The sequence below is a fragment of the Cotesia typhae genome, unplaced genomic scaffold, assembly GCF_013202065.1.
Source record: "Cotesia typhae breed Kobodo isofemale line unplaced genomic scaffold, CoteBio_Ctyphae scaffold_13, whole genome shotgun sequence".
Taxonomy (NCBI): domain Eukaryota; kingdom Metazoa; phylum Arthropoda; class Insecta; order Hymenoptera; family Braconidae; genus Cotesia; species Cotesia typhae.
This window is the reverse complement of record NW_027423774.1, coordinates 16,538,190-16,552,500: the sequence shown is the minus strand read 5'-3', so window position 1 is coordinate 16,552,500 and position 14,311 is coordinate 16,538,190. Positions and strand designations below refer to the sequence as shown.

Below are 14,311 nucleotides of genomic sequence, written 5' to 3'. Positions count from 1 at the left end.
TAATAATAGTGTAAATAAAAAAAATGTATTTTATTTTAAAAAAAGCGTGGGGTGCTTTTTAAGATATTCTAACAATGATAATCACTCTACTCATATCTGTCGATAGAATATTTATATCTATTGACCCATGCACCCCACGCTTTTTTTAAAATAAAATAAGTTTTTTTTTTATTTACACTATTATTAATTACATTTATTGAAATTTTTAACACTATTCTTAATTTAAATTTATTAAAATTTATTTTATATTTTTTTAGTTCGATTTTCTATAAAAAGCGTGTTTTTTGGTTTTTTTTAAACTATTATTTATTTTCTACTTTTTAGTTTGGTTTATTTGTAATAGCTTGTTTTTTTAATTTTAAATTATTATTTGGCAACTAACTTACCAGCATGCACTTTGTTATTAAATAAATCGTCTAAAGATAATGGTTGAAAAATTAAAATTTCTGCCTTATCGACTATAGATAAAAATGATATAAATTAACAAAAATCTTAATTTGCAAATTGAAAAATGGAATAATTTTATCAAATTAGTGTATTGTCATCGGTTCTCGATAAATCTACAAAGTTTGAACGGAATTTGGCGGTTTAAAGTGCGTCAAAATCGCGCCCAAAGAAGTCGGTTACAAACATACAAGCATACAAGTGAAGCTAATAAAAAGCATGTAAAAACAACTAATTTCCATGTCGGATGGAAACTAGTTCCATCTATAGTGAAAAAATGTACAGATGGTAACTACTTCTATGTAGATTGTAGTGGGAACAATTTTTGTTGAACTCAGTTCAATCCGAGATGGGGCTCAGTTCAACGAAGACTTGATATCAAGCCTACTATACTTGATAAAATTGGTATTAGAGATCAATCATCACTTTAATTGAGCAACAATATTTGTTAAGATGCTGATAAAAATTAGAACAATGATTTTAAATTATTAAATATAAAATTATAAGAAATGTTTACCATTTACTCAAATCGTTTTTTAGGAATTCTTCTGCGCTACTTTAGCATATGACGGATGATGAAATATAAAAGACAGAGAACGTTGTATCGGGACTCTGTAAACTTGTGGCGACATTTCTATGCCAGACGCTTCTACTAGAGAAGTCTTTAGCGGAAGCGGTTATTTTAAATAACATTTCTATCACAGGCCTTATTACCCGCGGATACCTTAGTTGTAGTTTATAATGTCCAGACATAAACTATTAGATTATAGGAGAAAGAAAGATCTTTGCATGGTCGCCATTTGTGCCTTATTTGTGTACAGTACGTAGGTTTTATACTATAGTGTAACAGTGATTGCCATATACAATCGCCATGTTTGTCCCAACTAAAAGATTCTCATGCGACTATAGTCCTTCCTTTCTCCTATAGTCTATGTACGGACATTGGTAGTTGAATAGTACAGTATCATTCAAATACAAAACTTGTGAGTACATAATACCCATTGTTAAATTAATGAGAGTCTAGAGTCCGACAATCGTCTGCAGTCCCTTCAAGAAATTAAACTCAGTAGCGGTCAACGAGGGTTCATTAGGTAGGAAATAAGACTATACTAAATGACGTTAAAAATTTCTGTTCGATAATTCATATGCTCATTAATCAATAATTGGAGCTTTCCATTCCAAATCGGATAGATTAGAAATATTTGATTGTCATTTTCTTTTTTTTTTTGAGATGTTTCATAATTCATCACAGAATTTTTCCTGGTAAATTTAAAAATTTTTTTCGGTATACGATCAAGAAGTATCGAATTATGAAAAAAAAACTGTTTTTTTTTTCGGTTTTTTGTTCCTGGTCCCTTGAGAAACTATTAAATTGATATTTTTATTTCAAAATTTTCATTTACTTATGTACTTTTCAGAATGATTTATTACAAAAAAAAAAAAAAAAAAAAAAAAAAAAAACAGAACATACAACAGTAAAAATTAGTTTTAAAATTTGTGAAAGGAGAATAAAAATTCTTCCAAATTTGAAAAAAAAAAAAAAAAAATTATTTAGTTCAGCCTTAAAATTTTTGGGTGGAGAGAAATTTGAAGAAAAAGAATTATAAGAAAATAGAAGAGTCCATTCAGTTTGAAAAATAAAATTAAAATTTTAGAACTTAAAAATCGCAAACAAAAACACTTTGATTATTTGTTTCGTATTTTTTTTTCCGCAGAGTCTATTATGAGAATAAAAATTTTGAAAACAGAATTGAATTTGGATTACTTTTTAACTCTCGACCTCTATTGGTCAAACAAAAGTATCTCTGTCATACTTATACAACAAATGGAATCTTAAAACCCATTTTATGCATAAATAAATTAAAATTCTCCAAAAATGCGCTTCGCTCTTCGATAGATAATTGAATTATTATTCGAAGAGCGGAGCGCTTTTTTGGAAAATTTTATCTTATACAATTAATAATGATTAAATAATTAACTATAAACTGCAATTGCAAATCTCGTTAAATATAGTACAGTATTATTCAGATAGGAAATTTGTGAGTATACAATAGCCATTGTTAATGAGAGTTTAGAGTCCGACGATCGTCTGCAGCCCCTTCAAGAAGTTAAACCCATCAGCGGTCAACAAGGGTTCATCAGGTAGCAAGTGAGACTATACCATTTAGTATTGCATTTTTCCTTACCCATAGGAAATTAGAGGTGCAATTAGAAACGTGCAATTACCGCTATTTTCAATTCATGTAACTTGACCATCACCAATACCGCTTTGTGACGGTAAGTAAGGTTACATATTTCATTTTTGATATTGTAACGTTAAAAATATAATGCTTCGCATGAAAAAAAAAAAAATTCAATCGTAAATTAATAGTATATTACACCCCTTGGGAAGGAAAATAAAAAAAGCCTCAGATCACATGTAATTGTTGGCCGAGGCGAAGCCGAGTTTCTGTTATAAAAAATTGAAAGATAAGATATCGATTTTAAGAACTTTGATAAACGATTTGAAGGTAATGTTATAATTTTTCATCGTCGTTTTACTTTTTATTTTTATGCACATGATAAATTGAAGAACTAAAAAAAATGAATCATATGTAAGCAGCGCTATGCTATCCGCCGAGCTTCACACTTAAGAAACACCCTGAAACCCGTGGGCTGCGATGTCAAGGTTTACCCCCAGTGAGTGACAAGGCTCACCCCCATGTCTTAAGGATGGAGAGGACAATAAAGAGATTGAGAAGGATAATCCAGCGAGAGTCCTCGGAAGGACTCAACGTATTTGTTCGTATGGAATAAGAAGTTTTGATCATCAGTTTTTGAAACAAAATTATAAGACTTTAAAAACGAACAGGTTTCTTTTTTTATTTGTAAATTATTTAAGATGAGATTCAAAATTTGTTTCTGATTTATTCATTAATTACGGTCAAGTAAGCTCAAAAAGTTCTTAGTGCTCACCGATTATGTTCATTTAATTAATTTTTTTTTTTTTTAATTAATTGTTATTTAGAGTCGATTTTAACTTCTGTGCTTATATCACCGACTTTGACTGTTGGAAGTGGTACGTTCGGGGTTTTTTTGGGTTGTGAGAATCTTAACCTATGCAGCAAGAGTCAAATCTCAACTAAGCTGGTTTCTGCTTCAACCACTCAGTTAACGTCTGTTCATCGAATTTTTTTTTTCTGTTTTTTCTTAATTCATTTTAAATATCACATTAATTGAAATAATGGCTCAAAAAGTAAAAATAAATTTTTATTAATTCGCCTTCGGCGTGAATTACCACCTGATGTCATCAATGCACTTAGTATCGACACCTTCAAGACAAAGGTTAATCAATTTTTCCATGACCTTGAGGTTTTTGAATTTTGAATTTGTTTTTTGTTTACCCGGGAACTCAGCTGTTTTTGCCATTGTACCCGGAGCTCACGAAGGACAATTTCAATTAACTATTGCAATCTACTATTGTTTTTGAGTTTACATGGTGGGGGAGCCATGATTGTGGAGTCCCAATGCCTACACAACTACTGTACTAGCCCCCCGTACTCGCTGATCCATCGGGAAGGGCCGTGTGCCTGGCGTCTTCGTTAACAGGCCCACACTAGGAGCCACCTAACGATTAGCTAAGCCCTCTACCTCTTTCCGTCACCTCAGTCGAGCCGGTACCACTAGAGTACAGTCCTGGGGCTTCTTGGGTCCGAAATCATGTTCCAGGAAGTTACTGTGGGTGCATTACGGTCCATCCTATAGAGCTCACTATATAGGACAAGGCACTTTACAATGGAGGATGCCTGTGCTCCAAGGGCAACGTTGGTGGTGCAGGACCCTCTTACTATGACACGTTGGCTTCCATCAAAGTGAGAGGTCTTCAGGTATTATTTGACCCATACGGTCACATCGCCGGGCCTTGCAGTGGTCCTCACTGGTTGACAACAGAGAGATCCTCCATGCCGGCCCAGCTGATGTGTCCGTAGGGCTCTGAATCTGATTCGAACGTATTACGGGGTCTCTCTTCATTTTATGTCGAAGTGAAGACCACCTTTAGCTTGTTCGAAAACAGTCCACAGATCACCACCATGTGGCTGACAATGTTATACACGTAAATATTGTTGTGAAAATAATATTCAGTGGTGCACGCTGGGATCGAACCCGGTCCTACACTTTGGTAAGCGAGTACCGAGCCGACAAGCTATTGCCAGCCGACCTTGAGCTTAAGGAGAGCCTGATACCTGGAACTACTGAGGAAAATTCAAATCGTTAAAATTGGTGTAATTTGCAGTGTTCTAAATACTAAATTTAAACTTAGTCTGGCATTTATTTTAAATTTCTTGCTGACTCGTATTTCATTTCATTTTCACTGTTTGTAAATAGCTGATTACTTTTTCTCAAATTCGTTTTTTTTTTTTATTTGTTTACACTGTTACATTAACAGTGTAAACAATTTTTAATTTAAATATTGTTTAATATGTCTATATGGACCTGTTTATACTCTTACATGTACTTTATATTACTCTTTTTTGTATTTTTGCCATTTGGCTGTTGCCTTGGCATTCAAATAGAATAAGTAAATAATTTGCCATATAGTAATTTTCAATAATTACACCTGAGTATAAATCAACCAATTTCGTCAAATTAATATTAATTTCCTTACAGGTCAGTTACATGATAATAAATTGATTTTTAATTATAGCCTATTAATCTCTACTTGACATCAAAGTCGATAAGTCAATTTACTTTATCTTCATTACAAGAGATACCCGGTGAACGTTTTTTCTGAATTTTCAATCAATATTCCGAACCTAATTATTTATCCCCTGAAAAAGTTGGTACCAGACGCAAAAAAAACGTGAAATACAGGACAAGAAAATGACAACCGATCGTCAGAATCTAACGACCCTGATTTATTAAAGTACGAGAATCGACGTAATGACATTGGAGCCGGAGACGATGCTTTGTGATGCCATAATGCAAGCTAATGAGGGAGACATTAAGTAATTTAAAGAGGTTCTTGTATCGCTACGTGAACATAAAGTTCAGGTGATTCTAAAAATTATTGCCGTCGCTGTTAACTGCACAGTATCTGAGCATACTACAGGGACAACTGAGCATCGATGTACACAAGTAAAAGGCCGACGGTTAGACTACAACCATCTATCATGTTCGTGAGACTGCATTTTTCGCTCGTCATTTTCTTTTATTATTCTTTCTTCTATCTTAAGATCTATAGGTCCATACCCTTACCGATTCCTTTTACCTATTTATGGCTTAAGGACATGCCTCCAAATAGTAGATTCTATAGAAAATATTTTCGGATTTATATATTTATCTTTTAATCTTGTATATGTCGATTTAGTAAATAATTGTAGGATTTATTTTTGTACATCTCATCAAATGATAAGTATAAATTTTTCGAAAAGACTTCAAAAACACGCTGCCCTTTTTTTAACATAATTTTAGTATTTTCCATTAAATTTAAAATGAATCACCGTCATTGTAAAAATTAAACACATTTTTAATAATTATACAAAGTTAATACCTTATTTTTATTTATACAAAAATTGTTAAATTACAATCATTGATCATTACTTGAAATTTAAATTACGCACTCTACGCGCGCACTCTCATCCTCAAGCAATAAAAAATCAAGGTTCATTTTTTCGATTAATTCGAGAATTTCAATACTAAACTAATTTTACTTTAATCATTAATTTTATATCATAGAATAATGATAATTTTTTAAAGGTGAAATTTTTTTATTGAAGATCATGAAATTTTGTCTCAGTTAAATAACATTATTCAGAGAAAAGTTTTCTGGCTTAAGAATTTATTGAAAAGAAATAAACGATTTAATTTATTAATTTTTAGGCAAAAGAATATAGATATTTGCCTTTATGAATTTTATTCCCATACTGCCATTCTAATACGTCCTATCCCACAAAATTTGACATATTGACTTTTTTTTGAAATATAGAATCACAATAATATTATGCAACTCATATTAAAAATTAAAAGGTCAAATAGTTTAATAACTATTTTTGAATAAATATTTTCACCCCTTGAATCCCATTTAATCAATGTTAAAAGTGAACTTTTTTACCGTCTACTGTAAAATTTTCTAAATTCTAAAATGTGAGATACGACGTATTAGAATGGCAGTATCAATTAGCTTATGAAACTTGCTTGTGATAGAACCAATAAAAGCAGCTGATTAGAACCGAAAATAAAATTGAAAACTACTGATAATTTTAAATAATTCAATTAATTATTTTCCTAACACAGATTCGATAAATAAACATAAATGTTAAGATCATCCCAGAGTTGCATTAAACTTTTTTATAATAAGTTGAATTTTTAGAATTTTTAAAAATACACAGTAAAAAATTTTGCGTCATTGCGTCAAAAAATTCTGTGCTATAAATTTTTATGTTAAATATTTAACACTTTTATGTGTAAATTTAACACCGATTCTTTTAACTTAACACAGAAAAGTATTAAAGATTGACCAAAAAATTTTTTGTCGGAATGATGCAAAATTATTTTCTGTGTACAGTAAACTTTTTCAGTTTTTTAAAAAATTTTTGAAGTTATTGGACCAAGTTTTTATTTTCATCAGTTCTGATGTGTATATTGTTAACTAAGAATTATCATTCCACTATTCTATTTTATTGTAATATTATGAAAAGATTACATTTGTTTGTTTTTCAGAACGAGCAACCTACTCACACAGGAGAAAGGATTTACTCGAGCCAAGAATATTATCGAGGAAGAATTAAGTTACTAAAATAAACATTTTTTAAATTTTTGTTTTGCTTGATAAAATTATTATTTTTTCAAAAATTTTCTTGAGTCAAGAAAACATTTCGTTTTTTCTCAAAAAATTTTTTTCAATGCTAAAGAATAAATATTTTAAAGCTTTTTCTCATCGGACATGGTAAGTCTTGGAAATTATGGATAGGATTAATAATAAATAAAGTAAAAAAACAATATTATTATCCACATAGAGTGATTCAAATAGAATCTTTATTTTTAAAGAAAAGAATCATATCGAGAGAAGTGTCGTTACTTGACAGAGTTTAGTCGCAGACTAACTATATTGTTAAAAACTATTTTATTGTGAGGTCTAACCCTCTGTATTGTCCTTAGTAAAACACATGTTTTCCTTCTTAACTAAGACCGTAATATTTGGTTGTACTTTACAGTGTAAAATAGAGAGTTCTTTGTACAACTCAAGTACATAAGGTCGTAAAATCAAGTCTATACAGGCTTTCCTATTCTAGCTGCACAAATGTGCCTTTAAATGTGTTTTTCACATTTAAAAACTAATAAAAGAAAAATACATTATTTTTCTAAAATAAATATTTCTAAGAACCAAATATCTAAAATATAAAATTAAAAGTTTGTTACTAAAATTTATTTTTGCTCAGAGAATCCAACAGTAAGAAATAAAACGATAATATTTTCAAGTATTTTTTTACCTTTGAAGTGTAAATAATAATTATAATCTTTATAAAATTTTATTAGACGTTATAATCTATTTAAAATTCCAGGCATTTTAATTAAAGTTTAATCGAACTTGTTATTTCGCGAATAAAAAATACGATAAAATTAATAAGGTGCACTTTCATAAAAAATGAAATTTCTTAAAAAAAAATTTAACTACAATTTTATCGTACCTTCAATGATTGACCCAGAATCACAAGTTCAAGCTTTATAGATTAAATTTTTTTTTCTCTCTAGAAAATTATTGTTGTACTTATTAAATAATTCTTGCCACATAAAAAAAATCTTATAGATAAAAAATTGAATTTTCCACAATAATTTTTCAGAATTTGAATTTAAAATTTCAACAAATTATTTCCATGTTACAAAACCGATGTTTAGAGTTATTTTCACACCACATGATCCCCGAGATCAATAACTTCCTACTGTGTACAATGTACACATATATAATAGGGTATTTATCAACATTATGCTCACAATTATCATCAACCTTAAGCCATCGTTTTTCTCCCGTGTACTTTAATAACAGCTAAAAGCGAGGTAATAAATGAATTATTTATTTATAAAGCGAAAAAAAATCAGTATGCGCAAAAAGCCAGCAGTTGAATAAAACCTTAAAGAATAATCTATTAAATGTTAACGAGACAAAATGAAACAGGACGTGAGTTCGTGCCGTGACATGTTGATCCGGGATCTACTGGAGGCGTTTGCCGGATATTTTTAAGTGTAGAGGTAGAGAGCTCTACTGTAGACAGTCTGCTATACAGCAGATCCCTCATTCAATATACATACGCCCGATACAGGTATATAATACCAGTAGACTGTTCCTTACTATATATAGTACATAGGACATAGAACGTAGTAGTAGCATATGTACGAAAAAGACGCCATGGAACGTGATCATTCAGCATTGAGCATTCAGGTTAGACTCGTGGGCCTGTTGGTTATATTAGAATGGGTCCCCTTCTCGAACAATAGGGACCGTTAGATACAATACGGGCTCAAGGATATTCGTCTACTCGGCTTGTGCTTATACCGCCCATACCTTGCCTCAGTTAGGACCCAAATAAAACGCTTTCAAAAGTAAAGGTGAGGTATTACCTTTTAGGAACTAAAAATGTAAATACTGTGTCGTAAAATCAGAAATCCATCCATCTTTATCCATCTACATTTACAGTATACAACTTTTAGACGGAGACTGGAGACTGCAGAAAAGGCAGAAGAATAGGCGGAATAGAACGATGAGCAAATTGGTATCCTTTCCTGGGTAAGAGGATCCCAGGACTCTAAAGAATTTATCTGAAGACAAGAGGCAGGGGGGAAGAAACTGGTTTCTTTTACTAAGAATTACCAGGAAAATAATAAAGCTGAAAATTTATGGCTTAATAGTTAAATCTTTTTAGTTAAGAGAGGGTGGTCTAAAGAGAGTAAGCTAACGAAAAAGGCCTAGAAGTTGTAGTTTTTCTTCGACTTACTAACTAATATTATTCTGTCCGACATAGTAGTGATCGAACTTCAATATTTGATAGGAATATTGTCTTAGTTTGGGCCTAAGAATTTTTTATCAATAAAAAATCAAAACGGTTTAAAAACTCGTTTTGCCCTACCCTTTAGTCCAAAGCGGATAAGCACTACAAATAGATGAATCTAATGATAAAACTAATTTTTACTATAAAGTCGTCTATTTAGCTAATACAAAAAAGATTTTTAGGCATTGCAATCATTTAAATTATGATCTTATTTTTTATTTCATTAATTTTAAGCGAAATAAGCATTTTTCTATTGAAATTGATAATAAGTTTTCAATCAAGAATATATTTCTACTTTTTTCTTATATTTACGTAGTACTTGATAATATTGTATGATACAATACATATAAAATTAGATCAGAATAGCGCAAGTAGGTACCCACTTTGCCCCAGTAAACGTTTTTTTGCTAAACAATTGTAAAATCAAAAATACAAAGGGAACCGTCCGAACTTGTATCGTCCTTTGGAGTTGAATGGTACCAGAATAATATGGTTTAAATCATCTGATGAGATATTCCATTTGTAATTTGAACAAATTTATCAATTTCTTTATTTTGTATTTTGTTACTTTCTGTCAAAACTCGAACACCCAATCAGAACATTCAAATACTCAGGAGTGTTCCCATGATCACTACAAATTCATACTTTGATATTCGCACTCAATGTCACAATAAGACAGCGCCTACCCGCTTAAAGCTGCCTTCCCCTATATTAAACTTATATTTTTGGTACTTTCTTAAATTTTCATTTCTAACAGTAAATAAATTACCTGCACCTCTCAGTAGACTTTAGTCTGACTCAATACATTAACTCTGATGGATGTTGTTCGCCAAGGATGAGGATGTGGGTGAGGATAAGGATAGAGGAAGGAAGAAGTCGTATAAGAAACGGAATAGGAAGAGGACTATAGAAGAGTAGTCAGTAAGCTGAAAAATGTCGGGGTTCCATCAACAAGATAGCTCGTGAGCAAGGTAAGAGATTGAAACGACTAGAGCTAGAGCAGATGATTTTCAGTTATCGACTTCGGATTAAGATTGTCCTCGAAACTCACTCAACTCTACTAAGTCTCACTCGGCTTCTGCTTTCGTTCTATTCACCATTTAACTATATGTGTGTGTATGTGTGTGTGGATAGTAGGGTGTGCTCAACCCTGCTCGCTGGCTTTTTTCGACAAATATTTTTCTTCAATTTCGAATGGTTATGTGATGTAGGTATGCTGATCCTGATGCTCGTATCTCGAGGTCGAAATTCACATTGCAGGTGACACTCGAATAGACTTTATTTTTTTTTTTTTATCAATATCCATCATAAAATGAGAGAGAACTCAAACTACGGCAACCGCTTACTGAAATTACTTATTTTTTGAATCACATTTTCTGATACTCTAATAGATTTTTACTTACATATGGGTCATTCCATGCCAAATCGACAAATTTATTACCTGACCTCTTTCGATTTCGCTAAAAATTTTCTATCTTTTTCTACCCCCCGAAAGACATTTTTCAGAATTTTTAAAAATTTTTTTTCCAAACTCAAAAAAAGTTACGAATTTTCGAAAAAAACCGCTCTTTTTTTTTGAAAATGCTAGAACTTTTTCAAAAATTGACCGTTTGGGAACTTTTTTTTTTCAAAATTTTTGTTTTTAAATGTAGTTTTTGAAAAAAAATATGAAAAAATTTTCAGAATCCCAGATATATGAAATATTTTAGTTTTTTTGAAAAAACCGTGATTTTCTCAAAGTTGGACCATTTTTTTTTTTTTTTTTTTTTTCTAAAAAAACTTCAACTAATTCCGCAGTGATCCCCGCATATTTCAGGATGTGATCGCTATTGCTTCTAATTTTTTTTATTATTTAAAAAAAAAGTTTTTTTACAATTTAGTTTATTTTTTTTTAACTTTTCGGCCAAATTTTTTTAGCTTACTCGTGAAACTTCAGAAGTTAAAAAATAATGTATCTTTCGAAAATTTTAAGTCGTTATCTTCCAAAATTTTTTTTTTTTTTAAATTAAGTGATAATTATGTTTTTGTTTCATATTTGTTCAATTTTTTTGTACTAAAAAATCACAACTGCACTATTGAAGTGTGCAGAAAAATATCCTCAGCCGATAATTTTTAAATTGTCGTCTATCGGTAAAAAAGAGATCATCTCTACTTTATTCTGTTAAAATGAAGGTTATGTTAAAAGAATAATCGTATCGTTGATGTGTTCAAAGTGTCACAAAGATATAACATTATTAAATAAATTTACACAGTTTGACGGAGAGTTCTTTTTATCGAATTTTTGTTTACAAGTGATTACAATGCCAAAGTTTCGCGATCGATGTTGTAATCCACATAATTTGGAGAACCATCGGAAAACATCATCTTTGCGTAATGTACCACAAAATTTAGCTAATCGATACAATTTGTCAACTGTTGATCGAATATGCAGTTCATGCTATAAAAAATTACTTCATCATTACGCTGAAAGTCTTTCTGATGAAAGTGATGACAATGAACCCGATGAGCGTTCTGAGAATGATGAAAATATTCTTACCGGATCTATAGAAGTTGATAATTCCGGAGGCAATAACCTGACAGGTATTTTTGAAGCTTTTATGTTTCGATGTTCAACTATCATTGTTCTTTGTATTTTCTATTGATTAATTTTTTTAGATCCAACAACAAGTGTTGGAGAATCACTAATTCAGCAAAGTAGTTCGTCGTTATCTGAACTCAGTTTGGAAATAACTCGTCCGATCGTAAATGAAGCTTTATTATTATTAAACCAATCTCCATTGCTAGCTAGAAGAGTAAATGATGAAACGTATTTAAACAATAAAGTTTCTCGTGTTGCTGATAGTTTGAAAAAGGCATTAGGAATTCCAAATCCTGTAGATTTTCAATGCAGCAACACAGATGCTGCTGAAATAATTAAAAATTAAGAGAAAAGTTCCATGATACCAATACGACCAAATCTTTACGTATACAAATGTTGACTCTTATGCCGTCAAGTTGGAGTATTGAGAAGATTGTTGAAGTAATGGGCACAACTACGTATATGGCGCGATTAGCAATAAATCTTGAAGCTGATAAAGGAATATTATCAATACCTGAAAAGAAAATGGGTGAGATATTGACTTACTAACTAATTTTTGTTTGAACAATTTATACGTATTTATATATAATTTTAATCATCACTCAATTTTTCAGGGCATGGATTATCTGTTGAAGTGTCATCAGCTGTTATAAATTTTTATAATGACGATGAAATGAGCAGTCCTATGCCAGGGAAAAAAGATTTTGTTTCATTGCGTAATGATGATGGTACGAAAATTCAAATTGAAAAACGCTTAGTACTCTGTAATTTGAAGGAGTTACATAAGATATTTCAATCAAGATTTCCCGGAATTAAGATCGGATTTTCGTCATTTGCATCTTTACGTCCAAAACACTGTATCTTAGCTGGTGGTTCGGGGACTCATACAGTTTGCGTTTGTTCTATTCATCAGAATGTCAAATTAATGATTTTAGGAGGTAAATTAAGTCGATTAACAGAAGGTTCAAATATGCCATTGAAAACTTACAGCGACTGTGTGAATGCTATTATCTGTGACAATCCCAAGACTGAGTGCTATTTCAATACATGTCTAAATTGTCCAGGCATTGACAACATAAAACAATTAATTTTCACAGAAATGGATAATCATGCAATCGATGAAATTCGTTACAAACAATGGGTGTCTACCCCAAAAGTAACTCTTGAAACAACGCTGAAAAATGCTTCGGATTTTGTTGATGATTTTTGTGATAAGCTTGTTGGTCTATTACCACATAATTTCATTGCAAAAGAACAATCGGCATATCTAAGAGCGCTAAAAGAATCGATAACCGATAACGAATTCATAGTAATTGTTGATTTTGCTGAAAATTATGCGTTTATTGTTCAAAATGCTGCACCGGGATTCCATTGGAATAACGATCAAGCAACAGTTTACACAGTCGTTATTTATTATAAGGTTAATAATCAACTAACTCATCAGAGTATGGTTATAATTTCAGACTGCTTAAACCATGATTCTATTGCTGTCCATGTTTATTCTGGAATTATTTTCGACTTTATCAAATCTCTTTCGCCCACATTCTCCAAAGTATTTTTTTTTCGGATGGTGCACCGCAACAGTATAAAAATTATAAGCATTTTAGTAATTTATCCCATTATCGTGAAGATTTTGGTGTACCAGTTGAATGGAATTTTTTTGCAACGGCTCACGGCAAAGGGCCTTGTGACGGAGTCGGTGGGACGGTTAAAATGAGGGCCTCGAGAGCAAGTCTGCAATTACCACCTGATGAGCAAATATTAACACCTGTACAATTTTTTGAATGGGTGTCAAAAATTTGACAAATATAAATGTGCGATTCTCAACAGTTGACGCCTACAATCTGATGAAAGACAAACTAGAAGATCGTTTTAAAAATGCCAAAACCATCCCAGCAACACAAAAATACATAAAATTTCGCCGTTGGAAGATGGTATAGTGGAAGTTAAGTCATTTTCTTTTTCGGATCAGTCTTTAACTCATAGCACAGTGAAAAAAAGAAGACAATCATTAAGTAAAAAGAAATAAGGAAATAGATGTTATCATAAAGAATAGATGTTATTGTAAATAAATAAACTAATTAATGAATAAATAAATCAATAAATATTAGAACCTGGTCAGAAGAAAATGTATTATATGAAATACATTCACGGATAAAAAGGTGATGTAAAATTTGTATCACTGTAGACGCTAATTTTGTATCTAATGTATTATGTCCTGTACTTTACTATACTATGATACAGCATTTTCTATAGTAGTGAACCG

At 31.3% G+C, this 14,311-nt stretch overlaps 2 protein-coding genes across 3 annotated transcripts; both read left to right on the top strand.

Moving 5' to 3' along the window:
* The first annotated feature begins 10,930 nt into the window (after window positions 1–10,930).
* Window positions 10,931–12,391, top strand: LOC141534105 (uncharacterized). Its single transcript, XM_074253243.1, has 2 exons — window positions 10,931–12,047; window positions 12,123–12,391. The coding sequence occupies exons 1-2, from the start codon at window positions 11,669–11,671 to the stop codon at window positions 12,389–12,391; spliced, it is 648 nt and encodes a 215-aa protein (XP_074109344.1). The 5' UTR covers window positions 10,931–11,668.
* LOC141534530 (uncharacterized) lies at window positions 12,389–13,896 on the top strand. 2 transcript variants are annotated; one of them, XM_074253924.1, is made up of 3 exons: window positions 12,389–12,574; window positions 12,660–12,983; window positions 13,509–13,896. In XM_074253924.1, the coding sequence occupies exons 1-3, from the start codon at window positions 12,439–12,441 to the stop codon at window positions 13,760–13,762; spliced, it is 714 nt and encodes a 237-aa protein (XP_074110025.1). In that variant the 5' UTR covers window positions 12,389–12,438; the 3' UTR covers window positions 13,763–13,896. The 2 variants fall into 2 exon arrangements, with proteins under 2 accessions (XP_074110025.1, XP_074110024.1); XM_074253923.1 differs by having other exon boundaries at window positions 12,660–13,829.
* Window positions 13,897–14,311: the final 415 nt, after the last annotated feature.